At 41.3% G+C, this 17,346-nt stretch overlaps 1 protein-coding gene across 3 annotated transcripts in view; it reads left to right on the plus strand.

The window, feature by feature from the left end:
• The window catches only part of LOC136867263 (retinol dehydrogenase 11), a 178,830-nt gene extending 162,187 nt beyond the window's left edge, over positions 1 to 16,643 (plus strand). For all 3 annotated transcript variants that reach the window (XM_067144406.2, XM_067144407.2, XM_067144408.2), the window contains exon 7: positions 16,454 to 16,643. In XM_067144406.2, coding sequence (XP_067000507.2) covers positions 16,454 to 16,561 — 108 coding nt within the window. In that variant the 3' untranslated portion in view covers positions 16,562 to 16,643. The remainder of the gene's footprint in view (positions 1 to 16,453) is intronic.
• The last annotated feature ends 703 nt before the right edge of the window (positions 16,644 to 17,346 follow it).

Raw genomic sequence — 17,346 nt, forward strand, 5'->3', positions numbered from 1 at the left:
TCTACGATAAACACTCTATTTCCGTGAGAAAATGTCCACATCCATAATATCACTTCTCAGCCATGGTTCAATTCCTCGTACAGTATCTGATAAATATATATCTATTAAATTACTTAATTCTATTCCTTTTTTTACAGTACTCTTACAATGTAACATTAACAAATTTATGCCATCTTTACTTGATTCCATATAATGTCATTACAACTTGCTAGTCAACCTTGTTTCCCTGAAAGTACCTCCCTATAACTATTCTAATCAAACCCTCTAACTTATATACACCATTGCAGTTCATGTGAAGACCATCTGTACATAGATCCCTATCTCCTACAAATCTCACTTTCAATTTCCCACATACCCATTCCATAGTATCATTTAAATCTCCAATCACCCTCCAGTCAGTATCCCTCCTACACATTATCCCACTGATAACAATCTCTGCTTCCTTAAACTACTTCCATGCTGCCATAACCAGATCCCACATATTTCCAATTATGTTGGTACCTATTCTTGCTGCCATACGTTATTGGTACCAACGTGGAAAATTACCACCTTCTCCTTACCCTCACTCAGTTGACTTTCAAACTGAGTCATTCTTTGATTTACCACTTTATGTGTCATGTATAAGTAACAGTTTTCAACGAGAGTACAATGCAAATAGTTTCAGTTACAAAGTTTGTTCATAGATGCAGTTGTTCGTGCTTTTTCTTTTGCTCTTTCCACCAGGGGCGTAGCCGAGGAAGCTGGGGACAGTGTTACTGGAGGTTAGAAACCCCTGCATAGAATTTTTACAAACGGAAAAATTAAACAGAAACTGCCAAAACACAAGTGAAAGTCGACTCCATGAGTTGACTCTTTTGAACATTCACAGAGGTATAATTTTAAAACCAATAGATCTCTTGAATCTATTTTCTAAGATGCCTCGAAAGTTGGATTTTAGATTGTAATCTGAACATACCACTAACTTAAAACTGTTGACCTTGATTATGTTGTTCTCACATGCACAAGCACCTTCATTCTTTTCTATCATCATTTTGTAATATAACCCCCACCAATCAGTTGATCCTGGCTGTGTTACTGCTTTCCACCAAGAAGTAATCTATTACTGTTTTTGTCCTTCTGTTTCCCCATCCAAATCTTGTAATCTTAGTGCTAACTATTCTTCTTCCCAAGCCATGTATTGCCCACACTTAACCCATTTCTCACACAAATCTCCTCCAACTTCTCTCCCTCTTCATTCCTCTTTCCATATTCAAAAGTTCCAATTACTTCTTCCATTCCCTTTCTGTCACATCCCACCATTACATTAAAGTCTCCAATGATCCTCACTTCTACATCCTGTATTTCTCCCTCTCCAGTGTCTCCAAGAGTTTGTCCATATCATCATCTTTGCTGCATACACTTGGATAAAATCCTTTACTCCATTCTCTGACCTTAACTGTATCTTGATTATTCTATCACTTATGTACATACTCGTCTACGGTCTTGTTGGTTATTATCCCCACTCCATTCTATGTCTTATGTCCTCCACTCCAGTAAAGAGTGTATCCCTTCCTTAACTTCTTCTTTCCTTTTCCTCTTCACTTAACCTCAGTCAATCTCATTAAAGCTATATTCTCCTTGTCCATAAAATCAGTTACTCTTCTGACATTCCAGTCAGTGACATGAGGTTGATTATTGCCACCTTCATAATGTTCTCTACTGGGCGCCCACTTCTCACCATTCCCCCAAATTAAGAACTATGCGTCATGTCTGGGGAATTCTGTAGCCTTTTCCAAAGCTGATTTAAAAGTGTCATTTTCATTTTAGGATGTTAATACAAAGGGATCAAAGCAGACCTGGCCAACAGCTTGAAACTGCAGATGTGATGATGATGATGATGATGATGATGATGATGATAAATACGAAGGGATCACTACTCTCAAAGGTATTTTAGAATGGAGGGGATCAGGCCGCTTCTAATATGGAGTTCAGGTGCCTTTTGCAGCCACTCCTAACCGAGAGTTAGACGCTACTTGATGAGTTCCAGTGCCATTTCTTACACTGAAGGGACCATCACCCCACCTAAAGAAACTCATTCACCCGAAGCCATTGGTCACTTTAGGGGATTGGGTTATTTACCACCACCCAACACTTAGCGTTGAGACACTGGCTGTACAGTCTACTTTTACCATAGCAGGGTAACTGGCCAGACAGATTAGTGAATATATATATATATATATATATATATATATATATATATACTAAAATCTGAAAAATATTATAAACAAATTATTCTTTACAAAATTATGTCAAAAGGCACCATTTGATATGTTGAAACTACAGTAGAAAGAAAATTCATCTGTACATTTTTAGAGAAATTAATTCGTGACAGACAGATTTGAAGAATGAAGTGAAAATGGTAATATTGTGAAATAGACCCCTATTTTACCATCTTTACTCTGGTCCAAAACTTATTCTTTAATAGTACTAAATGAAAGATACTTTCCTATATGAAACATACATATATACATACATACATACATACATACATACATACATACATACATACATTATCATTATAGACTGTTGTGCCTTTCAGCGTTCAGTCTGCAAGTCTCTGTGAATTTACTAAACGTCGCCACAATCCTCGATTGGCAGCTAGTGTTGTGGCCTCATTCAGTTCTATACCTCTTATCTTTAAATCGTTAGAAACCGAGTCTAACCATCGTCGTCTTGGTCTACCTCTACTTCTCCTACCCTCCATAGCAGAGTCCATTATGCTCCTAGGTAAACTATCCTCCTCCATTCGCCTCACATGACCCCACCACCGAAGCCGGTTTATGCGTACAGCTTCATCCATCGAGTTCATTCCTAAATTAGCCTTTATCTCCTCATTCCGAGTACCATCCTGCCATTGTTCCCACCTGTTTGTACCAGCAATCATTCTTGCTACTTTCATGTCTGTTACTTCTAACTTATGAATAAGATATCCTGAGTCCACCCAGCTTTCGCTCCCGTAAAGCAAAGTTGGTCTGAAAACAGACTGATGTAAAGATAGTTTCGTCTGGGAGCTGACTTCCTTCTTACAGAATACTGTTGATCGCAACTGCGAGCTCACTGCATTAGCTTTACGACACCTTGATTCAATCTCACTTACTATATTACCATCCTGGGAGAACACACAACCTAAATACTTGAAATTATTGACCTGTTCTAGCTTTGTATCACCAATCTGACATTCAATTCTGTTGAATTTCTTACCTACTGACATCAATTTAGTCTTTGAGAGGCTAATTTTCATACCATACTCATTGCACCTATTTTCTAGCTCCAAGATATTAGACTGCAGGCTTTCGGCACAATCTGCCATTAAGACCAAGTCGTCAGCATAGGCCAGACTGCTTATTACATTTCCACATAATTGAATCCCTTCCTGTTATTTTATACCTTTCAGCAGATGATCCATGTAAACTACGAACAGCAAAGGTGAAAGATTACAGCCTTGTCTAACCCCTGTAAGTACCCTGAACCAAGAACTCATTCTACCATCAATTCTCACTGAAGCCTTATTGTCAACATAAATACCTTTGATTGATTTTAATAATCTACCTTTAATTCCATAGTCCCCCAGTATGGCAAACATCTTTTCCTTCGGTACCCTGTCGTATGCTTTCTCTAGATCTACGAGACATAAACACAACTGCCTATTCCTCTCGTAATATTTTTCAATTACCTGGCGCATACTGAAGATCTGATCCTGACAGCCTCTCTGTGGCCTGAAACCACACTGGTTTTCATCCAACTTCCTCTCAACGACTGATCGCACCCTCCCTTCCAAGATGCCAGTGAATACTTTGCCTGCTATACTAATCAATGAGATACCTCGATAGTTGTTGCAATCCTTCCTGTTCCCTTGCTTATAGATAGGTGCAATTACTGCTTTTGTCCAATCTGAAGGTATCTTACCAACACTCCATGCTAATTTTACTACTCTGTGAAGCCATTTCATCCCTGCCTTCCCACTATACTTCACCATTTCAGGTCTAATTTCATCTATTCCTGCTGCTTTATGACAATGGAGTTTATTTACCATCCTTTCTACTTCCTCAAGCATAATTTCACCAACATCACTTTCCTCCTCCCCATGAGCTTGGCTGTTCGCACCACCACCAGGATGATTTCCTTTTACATTGAGAAGATGTTCAAAATATTCCCTCCACCTCTCCAGTGATTCCCTGGGATCTATTATGAGTTCACCTGAATTACTCAAAACACTGTTCATTTCCTTTTTTGCTCCCTTCCTAAGATTCTTTATTACTGTCCAGAAAGGTTTCCCTGCTGCTTGACCTAGCCTTTCCAGGTTGTTACCAAAATCTTCCCATGACTTCTTTTTGGATTCAACAAATATTTGTTTCACTCTGTTTCTTTCAACTACGTACAAATCCCTGTCTGCCTCGGCCCTTGTTTGGAGCCAGTTCTGATAAGCCTTCTTTTTACGTTTACAAGCCGCTCTCATTTCATCATTCCACCAAGATGTTCGCCTTTTCCCATCTTTACACACAGTTGTTCCTAGACATTCCCTTGCTGTTTCTACTACAGCATCCCTGTATGCCACCCATTCACTTTCTATATCCTGAACCTGCTTACTGTCTACTGTTTGAAACTTCCCACTAATCATATCCATGTACTTCTGTCTAATTTCCTCGTCCTGGAGATTTTCTACCCTTATTCGTTGGCAGACAGATTTCACTTTCTCTACCCTAGGCCTAGAGATACTTACTTCACTACAGATCAGATAGCGGTCTGTATCATCGAAAAATCCGCGTAAAACTCGTACATTCCTGACAGATTTCCTGAATTCGAAGTCTGTTAAGATATAGTCTATAATGGATCTGGTACCCCTAGCCTCCCATGTGTAGCAGTGAATAGCCTTATGCTTGAAGAATGTATTCGTAACAGCTAAACCCATACTAGCACAGAAGTCCAGCAAACGCTTCCCATTCCCATTAGCTTCCATATCTTCTCCACATTTACCAATCACCCTTTTGTATCCTTCAGTTCTATTCCCAACTCTCACATTGAAATCGCTTATTAGCACTATTCTATCCTTGCTGTTGACCCTGACCACGATGTCACTCAATGCTTCATAAAACTTGTCAACTTCATCCTCATCCGCACCCTCACATGGTGAATACACGGACACAATTCTAGTGCTAATTCCTCCAACTGACAAATCTACCCACATCATTCGCTCATTTACATGCCTAACATAAACTATGTTGCGTGCAATGGTATTCCTGATAAAGAGCCCTACCCCAGACTCTGCCCTTCCCTTTCTAACACCCATCAAGTGCACTTTATAATCTCCTATCTCTTCCTCGTTATCTCCCCTTACTCGAATATCACTTACTCCTAGCACATCCAAATGCATCATCTTTGCTGACTCAGCCAGTTCTACTTTCTTTCTTCCATAAGCCCCATTAATGTTGATACCTCCCCATCGAATTCCATTTCGTTCGCCAGGTTGTTTCCAAGGAGTCCCTCGCTTGTCAAATGTGAGTGGGACTCCATTACTCCCATAGGTCCGAGGCTTGCTTAAAATGTTCTGAGCTCGGTAAATTCATGAAGCAGGATGCTACCCTACTTACACATAGTCCAAGTGAGGATCTCTCCTCTAACGGGTTATGGACCACCGGTGAATTGTATAGTCCTAGCCGCCTGAGTACAAGGAGGGCCATGACTCAGAATATGTCCGAGATGCCCACTCCCATTCCATAGCAACTGGTATCCCGACTGTCAGGACCACTTACTAGGCCACTCAGCCGTTGCCCATGGTTCACGAACTAGGACGTGACTACAGTAACTTTTACGAAATTTGAAACTTGTAAATAAATTCATTTTAAGGCAGTGTTTTTATTATTATTATTATTATTATTATTATTATTATTATTATTATTATTATTATTATTATGATTATTATTATGATTATTATTATTATTATTATTATTATTATTATTATTATTATTATTATTATTATTATTATTATTATTATTATTATATGGTTCATGTTTGTGGGTTACTGTAGTCACGTCCTAGTTCGTGAACCATGGGCAACGGCTGAGTGGCCTAGTAAGTGGTCCTGAGAGTCGGGATACCAGTTGCTATGGAATGGGAGTGGGCATCTCGGACATATTCTGAGTCATGGCCCTCCTTGTGCTCAGGCGGCTAGGACTATAAAATTCACCGGTGGTCTGTAACCCGTTAGAGGAGAGATTCTCTCTTGGACTATGTGCAAGTAGGGTAGCATCCTGCTTCATGAATCGACCGAGCTCAGAACATTTCAAGCAAGGCTCGGACCTATGGGAGTAATGAAGTCCCACTCCCATTTGACAGGTGAGGGACTCCTTGGAAACAACTTGGCGAACGAAATGGAATTCGATGGGGAGCTATTACTATTAATGGGGCTTATGGAAGAAAGAAAGTAGAACTGGCTGAGTCAGCAAAGAGGATGCATCTAGATGTGCTTAGGAGTAAGTGATATTCGGGTAAGGGGAGATAACGAGGAAGAGATAGGAGATTATAAAGTGTACTTGACGGGTGTTAGAAAGGGAAGGGCAGAGTCTGGGGTAGGGCTCTTTATCAGGAATACCATTGCATGGAACATAGTTTCTGTTAGGCACATAAATGAGCGAATGATGTGGGTAGATTTGTCAGTTGGAGGAATTAGCACTAGAATTGTGTCCGTGTATTCACCATGTGAGGGTGCGGATGAAGATGAAGTTGACAAGTTTTATGAAGCATTGAGTGACATCGTGGTCAGGGTCAACAGCAAGGATAGAATAGTGCTAATAAGCGATTTCAATGTGAGAGTTGGGAATAGAACTGAAGGATACAAAAGGGTGATTGGTAAATGTGGGGAAGATATGGAAGCTAATAGGAATGGGAAGTGTTTGCTGGACTTCTGTGCTAGTATGGGTTTAGCTGTTACGAATACATTCTTCAAGCATAAGGCTATTCACCGCTACACATGGGAGGCTAGGGGTACCAGATCCATAGTAGACTATATCTTAACAGACTTTGAATTCAGGAAGTCTGTTAGGAATGTATGAGTTTTCAGGGTATTTTTTGATGATACAGACCACTATCTGATCTGCAGTGAACTAAGTATCTCTAGGCCTAAGGCAGAGAAAGTGAAATCTGTCTGCCAACGAATAAGGGTAGAAAATCTCCAGGACGAGGAAATTAGACAGAAGTACATGGATATGATTAGTGAGAAGTTTCGAACAGTAGACAGTAAGCAGGTTCAGGATATAGAAAGTGAATGGGTGGCATACAGGGATGCTGTAGTAGAAACAGCAAGGGAATGCCTAGGAACAACTGTGTGTAAAGATGGGAAAAGGCGAACATCTTGGTGGAATGATGAAATGAGAGCAGCTTGTAAACGTAAAAAGAAGGCTTATCAGAAATGGCTCCAAACAAGGGCCGAGGCAGACAGGGAGTTGTATGTAGATGAAAGAAACAGAGCGCAACACATAGTTGTTGAATCCAAAAAGAAGTCATGGGAAGATTTTGGTAACAACCTGGAAAGGCTAGGTCAAGCAGCAGGGAAACCTTTCTGGACAGTAATAAAGAATCTTAGGAAGGGAGAGAAAAAGGAAATGAACAGTGTTTTGAGTAATTCAGGTGAACTCATAATAGATCCCAGGGAATAACTGGAGAGGTGGAGGGAATATTTTGAACATCTCAATGTAAAAGGAAATCATCCTGGTGGTGTTGTGAACAGCCAAGCTCATAGGGAGGAGGAAAATTATGTTGGTGAAATTATGCTTGAGGAAGTGGAAAGGATGGTAAATATACTCCATTGTCATAAGGCAGCAGGAATAGATGAAATTAGACCTGAAATGGTGAAGTATAGTGGGAAGGCAGGGATGAAATGGCTTCATAGAGTAGTAAAATTAGCATGGAGTGTTGGTAAGGTACCTTCAGATTGGGCAAAAGCAGTAATTGCACCTATCTATAAACAAGGGAACAGGAAGGATTGCAACAACTATCGAGGTATCTCGCTGATTAGTATACCAGGCAAAGTATTCACTGGCATCTTGGAAGGGAGGGTGCGATCAGTCGTTGAGAGGAAGCTGGATGAAAACCAGTGTGGTTTCAGACCACAGAGAGGCTGTCAGGATCAGATTTTCAGTATGCGCCAGGTAATTGAAAAATGCTATGAGAGGAATAGGCAGTTGTGTTTATGTTTCGTAGATCTAAAGAAAGCATATGACAGGGTACCGAGGGAAAAGATGTTCACCATACTGGAGGACTATGAAATTAAAGGCAGATTATTAAAAGCAATTAAAAGCAATTAAAAGCAATCAAAGGCATTTATGTTAACAATTGGGCTTCAGTGAGAATTGATTGTAGAATTTCTTGGTTCAGGATACTTACATGGGTTAGGCAAGGCTGTAATCTTTCACCTTTGCTGTTTGTAGTTTACATGGATCATCTGCTGAAAGGTATAAAATGGCAGGGAGAGATTCAGTTAGGTGGAAATGTAGTAAGCAGTCTGGCCTATGCTGACGACTTGGTCTTAATGGCAGATTGTGCCGAAAGCCTACAGTCTAATATCGTTGAACTTGAAAATAGGTGCAATGAGTATGATATGAAAATTAGCCTCTCGAAGACTAAATTGAGGTCAGTAGGTAAGAAATTCAACAGAATTGAATGTCAGATTGGTGATACAAAGCTAGAACAGGTCGATAATTTCAAGTATTTAGGTTGTGTGTTCTCCCAGGATGGTAATATAGTAAGTGAGATTGAATCAAGGTGTCGTAAAGCTAATGCAGTGAGCTCGGAGCTGCGCTCAACAGTATCCTGTAAGAAAGAAGTCAGCTCTCAGACGAAACTATCTTTACATCGGTCTGTTTTCAGACCAACTTTGCTTTACGGGAGCGAAAGCTGGGTCAAGTCAGGATATCTTATTCATAAGTTAGAAGTAACAGACATGAAAGTAGCAAGAATGATTGCTGGTACAAACAGGTGGGAACAATGACAGGAGGGTACGTGGAATGAGGAGATAAAGGCTAATTTAGGAATGAACTCGATGGATGAAGTTGTACGCATAAATCGGCTTTCGTGGTGGGGTCATGTGAGACTGTTGTATGTCCGGCGCTCCCTTTCTCGCTCCACCAGCCAGCTGCACGCGTGCCTGTGTATCATTCTGCTAGCTTCGACGCGCAGCCCTCAGTGCGCGTGCCTGACCATCGAGTGTACTATAAATAGGAGCTCCCTGCCTGCTCAATTGCCCACTTGCCCCGGTGTCCAGCTCCAGAATACACCCTACGTCGAGCACGGAGGCTACTCCTCTTGAAAATGTGCTTCGACCAGGTGGACTGAATTTCTGGCAGTACGAGGTTTCACCTCTGGTCACCGCTCCCTTACCTGTTTCCGCTGCCTATGTTCCGTAATTCTTTTACAAGCCATTTGCATTCCCTAATTTACGCAAGCTCCCTTAGTTTCGCTAGGTGGAATTTCTTCAATCAATTGAACTTGCTTTTTAGGAATTCAGGCACTTCAACGAACAAGGACTCTCAAAGACATTCATGTTAGTGTGCCAGATAGTTCTCGACTATCAACGTGTCAATTCACAAAGACTATCTTTTCAAGATAGAAGTGTATATAAAGACTGTAAACCTGTACATATTGTATAAAGACAGACTTTTCTCAAGATTCAATATTCCTTTTTGCTTCAAAATAAATTTCAGTTATTTGTGTAAATATCATAAAGTGAAGCAATAAAAGTTGTGTTTTGTAAACTTCAATCTTTGGTTACAACACAACTCTATGGCGACGAGGTAAAACAGCACACCACTACCATTCTTCGACCCCAGTTGCCAACTCTATGGCGACGTGGTAAAAAGCAACAAACTACACGTCATCAGCCCCAATCGCCAACTCTATAGCAACGAGGTAAACACGACACTACAATTCAACAGGCCCAGTTGTCAACTCTACGGCGACGTGCTAAACAACAACGACACTCCAACCAGTTCTGACACACAGCCTACCTTACTCTTGCTTGCACGCATCTCGCAATGGCTACTGCGGAACAACTCGCTACGGTCTTCCAAGCCTTACAGCAGCAACAACAACAGTTTATGCAACAACAACAGGCAGCATTAATTCAGGCTATTCAAGCTATTTCTGTCTCTACACAGCCATCAGCTATTCCTCCGTTCTCTGCTTTTGATCCAGCTAAGGAAGAATGGTCAGTTTATTTAGCTCGTTTACAACAGCATTTCATCTGCCATTCTGTCACAGATGATCAACGCCGCCGCGCACTATTTCTTAGTTCGGTTGGCAATGCTACGTGTGAATTACTACGTAAATTAAGTCCGGAAGAACACTTATCTGAGGTACCATTCACGCAGCTCTTGGCCCGTCTCACGGAACACTATGCCAAAGCTCCTCACATAGTGGCTGCTCGCTATAAATTTTTTCAGAGCAGAAAGCAACCCCATCAGACACATACTGAATGGATAACTGAATTGCGTGGTCTAGCTAAACCCTGCCAGTTCATCTGCTCCAAGGACGGTTGTGGTTCATCCTACACTGATTCTCTCATTCGGGACATGATAATATTACATACTCCTGAAGACAAAATACGTTTTGACGCTGTCAAGCAGAGTAACCCTTCTTTAGAAGACGTCCAGCGTATTGCTACGGTTTATGAGCTTACTACCAAGACTGCCGCAGCAATAGCTTCTCCACACGAAGTTGCACAAGTCTCGCCTCAGGCCCGCAAGTCCTCTGCTACAGTGAACCGTACGGATAAGGCGCTCTCCACCAAGCATTCTCGCCAGGTTCCCTCTCGTAATGCTACACGGAAGCCCACTTCTAAAAGCACCTCGAAACTCCTGCCTTCCTGCCGAGGTTGTTTCAAGCATCATGAACGTCGTGACTGTCGTTTTTTCAAAGCTACTTGTGAACGATGTAATAAACTTGGACACATTAAGACTGTCTGTCAAAGTTCGCTCCGCCCTGCTAAGACTACTGCAGCACGCCGGAAGCATATACAGCCCCGCCAAGACATGGAAGTTGATCAGATCAATCTTATTCTTCCCACAAAGGATTCTCACAAAATCATCATTCCTCTCTCATTCTCTGATCGATCTGTCGATTTTCAATTAGATACTGGATCACCTGTCTCTATTATTAACCTGACTACCTACCACAACTTAGGTTCACCTTCATGCTCTCCAGCTGACATCCAGCTCGTGACATTTAACAAGAAGAAAATTGACATCAAAGGTCAAATCAAGCTTCAGGCTAGTTATAAAGGAATTCAGAAGGCCATTCCTCTTCTCGTAGTTAACAACTACACTGCATCAAACATTATGGGCATGGATCTATTTAACTTATTTGGTTTCCAGATACATGACAACATTAACGTCGTATCTACATTGCATCCTACTTCTGACGTTACCGCTCTCCTAGCGCAGTTTCCTGAAGTCTTCGACTCTCAGCTTGGAACAGCAAAAGACTATACAGCTCACATACAGCTGAAATCCGGAGCTAAGCCTCGCTTTCTCAAATCACGTCCAGTACCCATAGCACTTCAAGACCAGGTCACGAAAGAATTAGAAAGATGGATACAAACTGGAATTGTTGTACCAGTTACTTCTAGTCAATGGGCTACTCCACTCGTGGTAATCAAGAAACCTGATGGTAATGTTCGACTTTGTGGCGATTTTCGATCTACAGTCAACGCACAACTCGACACCGATATCTTTCCTATTCCACGTCCAGAAGACTTATTCCGTCGTCTCTCTGGTGGACAATTCTTCTCTCGAGTTGATCTTAAAGAAGCATATCTCCAGCTACTTTTAGACGAAGAATCTAAGAAATTTCTCACACTCAACACTCCTCTCGGACTGCTCCAGCTCCAGCGGCTCCCATTCGGTGTTTCATCCTCAGCGGCTATTTTTCAGCGCTATTTGGCTCAACTCACCGCCTCCATTCCCGGTTGTGCTAACTACCTGGATGATATTATTGTTACTGGAAAAGATCATCAGGAACATCTCACCAATCTACGCCTCCTTCTCCAGAAATTGAAAGACAATGGCTTACGAGCGAATCTCGCTAAATGTACCTTCTTTCAACCTCAAGTTCACTACCTAGGACATATACTTGATAAGAATGGAATTCGTCCTAGTACACAGAATGTCTCAGCGATAGTAAACATGCCAGCACCTCAGAACCTCAAGCAGCTTCAGTCCTTCATAGGCAAAGCGAACTATTATAATAAGTTCATTCCACGCTTCGCTACAGTGGCAGCTCCATTAAACGCTCTACGTAAAAAAGGTGTTAAGTTTCAGTGGACTCCGCAATGCCAACAGGCATGGAAAACAATCAACAACGCCTTAATTCAAGCTATAAAACTCACTCATTTTCAGCCCGACAAGATCATCACGCTAGCTACTGACGCTTCAGACTACGGTGTCGGTGCCGTTCTCTCCCAGAAGGATCATCATGGACAAGAACGCCCCATCGCCTTCGCTTCGAAAACACTTAATGACCATCAACGTCGATACTCACAGATAGAGAAAGAAGCTTTAGCCATCATCTTTGGTATCCGCCGTTTCAATGAATATCTCTATGGCAACCATTTCCTGATCATTACCGATCATAAACCTCTCGTACACTTATTCCATCCTGGTAATAAGATCCCAGAGAATTCCCTCAGAAAGCTTCAAAGATGGTCCATGTTTCTTTCTGATTATTCCTATCAGATTGTATATCGAGCCACATCCCAGCATTGTAATGCTGATGCCCTCTCCCGCTTACCCGTTGGTCCTGATACTGCCTTCGATTCTCAAGAATCTGAATGTCTTCAGTTGGACATAGAACTTGAAGATACTGTATCCAGTTTTCCTATTGATGCTACCTGCATAGCTAAAGCTACGGATAAGGACAGTACACTTGCTACTGTACGTACTTACATCCGCAACGGTTGGCCTCTTCAGAGCACACTTCCTGCCCACCTGGCACCTTATCATAGTATGCAGCATCGTCTCACGACTCGTGCCGGAGTTGTATTACTAGAAGCAGGCACCATCTTCCGAGTGGTTATCCCACTTAGCCTACAGAAACAAGTTCTCGGATTATTACACCAAAGCCATTGGGGTATCTCCAGAACAAAGCAACTCGCCCGTCAACACTGCTACTGGCCCGGTATTGATGCCGCCATCGAAAAGCTAATACGTCATTGTGAGCAATGTCAAACGAATCAGAACGCCCCGTCTTCTGATCTTGCTTCATGGCCTCCTGCTACTACTCCGTGGGAACGAGTTCACATTGATTTCGCAGGTCCTTTCCTCAATTCCATGTGGTTAATAGTCATCGATTCACTGTCAAACTTTCCATATGTCGTGGATATGCATTCGACCACTACAACCGAAGCTACCATTCGTGCTCTCCAGAAAATCTTTACTACAGAAGGTTTACCGCAAGTACTCATTTCGGACAACGGACCTCAATTTACAGCTACTGCTTTTCAGAACTTTTGTACACATAATGGCATTCGTCATATCCTAGCACCACCTTTTCACCCTCAATCTAATGGTGAAGCTGAACGCTTCGTACAAACATTTAAAAGAAGTATGAAGAAAGCTGTCTCTTCAGGCTTAACTAAAGACCAAGCCTTGCTCCAACTCTTAAACAACTACCGAACTCTACCCGGCGCTGATAATATCACTCCTGCACAGAAGCTCCATGGACGACCTCACAGAACTTTACTTTCTCTGTTACAGCCTCTTCCGGCCCAGCATAAGACATCACCAACGAAGTTCTCCCTCAACGCCAAGGTCTACACCAGGACATTCAAATCCAACCCACTCTGGATACCTGGCGTCATCTGCAGATCTTTGGGTCATCGTCTATACGAGATACAGACTACGGAGAAACGTATCTGCCGCCATCAAGATCAGATACGTCTGCGCTACCGCCCCTGTCCAGCTATTGATGCTATTGCTAAACCTGATAAATCTATTGCTGAACGCGCTTTAGATCATTTAATAACAATGGGTTCCTTTCAGGACGAGACAGCGCCACTCCGCCCAGTTCCAGCTCCGGACAATACAACAGAGAAATCAGCAGCTCCGCCCCAGCATCGCAGTCGCCGCCAGCGCCGCCGCCGTTTCACGCCGTACCGGCGTATTTAGGAGGGGAGGGTGTTGTATGTCCGGCGCTCCCTTTCTCGCTCCACCAGCCAGCTGCACGCGCGCCTGTGTATCATTCTGCTAGCTTCGACGCGCAGCCCTCAGTGCGCGTGCCTGACCATCGAGTGTACTATAAATAGGAGCTCCCTGCCTGCTCAATTGCCCACTTGCCCCGGTGTCCAGCTCCAGAATACACCCTACGTCGAGCACGGAGGCTACTCCTCTTGAAAATGTGCTTCGACCAGGTGGACTGAATTTCTGGCAGTACGAGGTTTCACCTCTGGTCACCGCTCCCTTACCTGTTTCCGCTGCCTATGTTCCGTAATTCTTTTACAAGCCATTTGCATTCCCTAATTTACGCAAGCTCCCTTAGTTTCGCTAGGTGGAATTTCTTCAATCAATTGAACTTGCTTTTTAGGAATTCAGGCACTTCAACGAACAAGGACTCTCAAAGACATTCATGTTAGTGTGCCAGATAGTTCTCGACTATCAACGTGTCAATTCACAAAGACTATCTTTTCAAGATAGAAGTGTATATAAAGACTGTAAACCTGTACATATTGTATAAAGACAGACTTTTCTCAAGATTCAATATTCCTTTTTGCTTCAAAATAAATTTCAGTTATTTGTGTAAATATCATAAAGTGAAGCAATAAAAGTTGTGTTTTGTAAACTTCAATCTTTGGTTACAACAGAGACGAATGGAGGAGGATAGGTTACCTAGGAGAATAATGGACTCTGCTATGGAGGGTAAGAGAAGTAGAGGTAGACCGAGACAATGACGGTTAGACTCGGTTTCTAACGATTTAAAGATAAGAGGTATAGAACTAAATGAGGCCACAACACTAGTTGCAAATCGATGATTGTGGCGACGTTTAGTAAATTCACAGAGGCTTGCAGACTGAACGCTGAAAGACATAACAGTCTATAATGATAATGTATGTATGTGTGTATGTATGTATGTATGTATGTATGTATGTATGTATGTATGTATGTATGTTTTAAATTCTTAACTTCATAAATGTAAGTTGTGAATGAATGAAATTCACATATGAAACGTAAATGAAAACAAATTTCAGCTCCTTGGCTGAATGACCAGCATTGGGGCCTTCAGTTCAGAAGGTCCTGGGTTTGATTACTGGCAGGGTTGTGGATTTTTATCATGTCTTGTTAATTAATCCAACTCTGGGATTAGGTGCTTGTGTTTGTCATATCACTCTCCTCCTTGTCAGTATAGAGCACCTGCACTACCAACCGTCACATAAACACACAGTAGTGAATGTATCCCTGTACCTAGGGTTGGTGCCAGGATAGGTATCTGATTGTAAAACAGGACCAAGTCCACATGTGTGACACAGTTCACTCCTGCAAAGCACCGAAGTGTGGGAAAAGTGACAGGAGAAGAAATAGGAACAAACTATTAAATGAAAGATATCACACTTGGATGACATACATTTTAAAATAAAATATTTAATAAACATATAGAAATATGTCAATGTTATAAAGATACTGGAAGTTTAATTCAGATGTGTAACAAACCTGTAAACATTTTAGTTAATTATAGCCAGAATATCTTTTGTTACCTCCATTTTTAAACAAATTACGGAACCTTGTGTGTTGTGCTGCATCACCCACTAGACCGATATGTACAGACCTTTCTACTTAACCCAGTGAGTTGTGAATAGTACCACTTAAAAATGTTTGACACTTTTTATTCCATAAAAGCTTCATAACCATTAATACAGGGCTTTATTTCCTCAATTTTTTTTTTTGGAAGTCCCTGCTACCCCATGCAGAAAAATTTCCTAACCCCATCAGAAAATATACTTCGATACGGCCTTGTTGCACATTAGGATAAACAGGTCAGTATGGGAAGAGTGAGCAACAGATGGAGGAAATAAGGACAGTGCAAAATGACAAGGACAATCTCCACATCTTTGTACAGTGTCGTCTTCACACGGGTAAGCTCTTTCCTTTTAAGTCATAGTTCTTCTGATCCATTTCTTCTCAGCCCCTGATGAGCTCACTTTTGCTTCTCAGCAGCATCAAGAGGATGACGCATTGAGTGGCCATGATAACATATCTTCAGTCTTCATGAACAAAGAGTAGGATGAAAAAAAGTCAGATGTATAGGAAAAGAGATGAGTTAATAGCTGCAAGATGATCTAAAGTTTTCACAATAAAGCCTGCAGTTATTGTCCATGATAAGAGCCCTAAAAGTACTTCAGTTTCCATTAACTTATGTTTAATGTTTTATCTTTCAGGAAGCATATATGTCGAGAGCAGCAAGAAATGAGCAGCTTGCTAAGAAAGTGTGGGAGAAGAGCGAAGAACTAGTCAGTCTGAAGGCCTCTGAAAGGCTTTACTTATAATGAAGATTGAGGACCTTCATATGATTTTGTGAAAGATTGTATTTTGCTTATGTTGTGAGCAAATAAATATACATTTGTTCTTTTTCATGTTCTGTGGTAACCATGTACAACACAGACTGGTTGAATATTTGTCACAAACTTTTCTCATTTCTTTTCATTTAGAAAGCAATTTCCCTTCAGTGATATTGATTCAAACATAAGGGGAAATACAAGATTTTCATCCTCACAATTTTTATTCTCTCTCTACATTTCCTTGATAGTTTATTTTTTAAAGAGGCTAGTTACCAATGAACACATTTATCAAAATATAATAATGAATAATGTTGTTATTTTTTTATTTAGATACTGTATTTGCAACATTTGCAAGCTAGCACAAGGACAAAGAATACCATAACCAATATATATTATTTCATAAAAGTTAAATGACAACAGAGTAGCTTAAATATGGTTGTTTAAGGTCTATAGATGTGCATTCAGTAGATGGGTCTCGGTCCCTTTAATGCAGCTCTCACAATTGAGTGGAGAAGGTCAGTTCTTAGTTCAAATCTTTTCAATGAGGCCACAAGTATCTGATGAATGAACCCTTGAGCACTGATCGTGAGGTCAACGATGCTTATAGAATCAAGATTGTATTTGTGTTCATAGTAAAGTACTGTGGTTTCATAGATTCACCTTTTTCAAGGTCAACTTCCTCAGGTTGGTCTTCATTTGTCTGGAACCAGGTATTACAAGTGATAAGCTGCTTTAACAGCTTCATTTCAAGTAACACTAATCCCGTATTGACT

The sequence above is a fragment of the Anabrus simplex genome, chromosome 3 (genome assembly GCF_040414725.1).
Source record: "Anabrus simplex isolate iqAnaSimp1 chromosome 3, ASM4041472v1, whole genome shotgun sequence".
In the NCBI taxonomy this organism is placed as follows: Eukaryota; Metazoa; Arthropoda; class Insecta; order Orthoptera; family Tettigoniidae; genus Anabrus; species Anabrus simplex.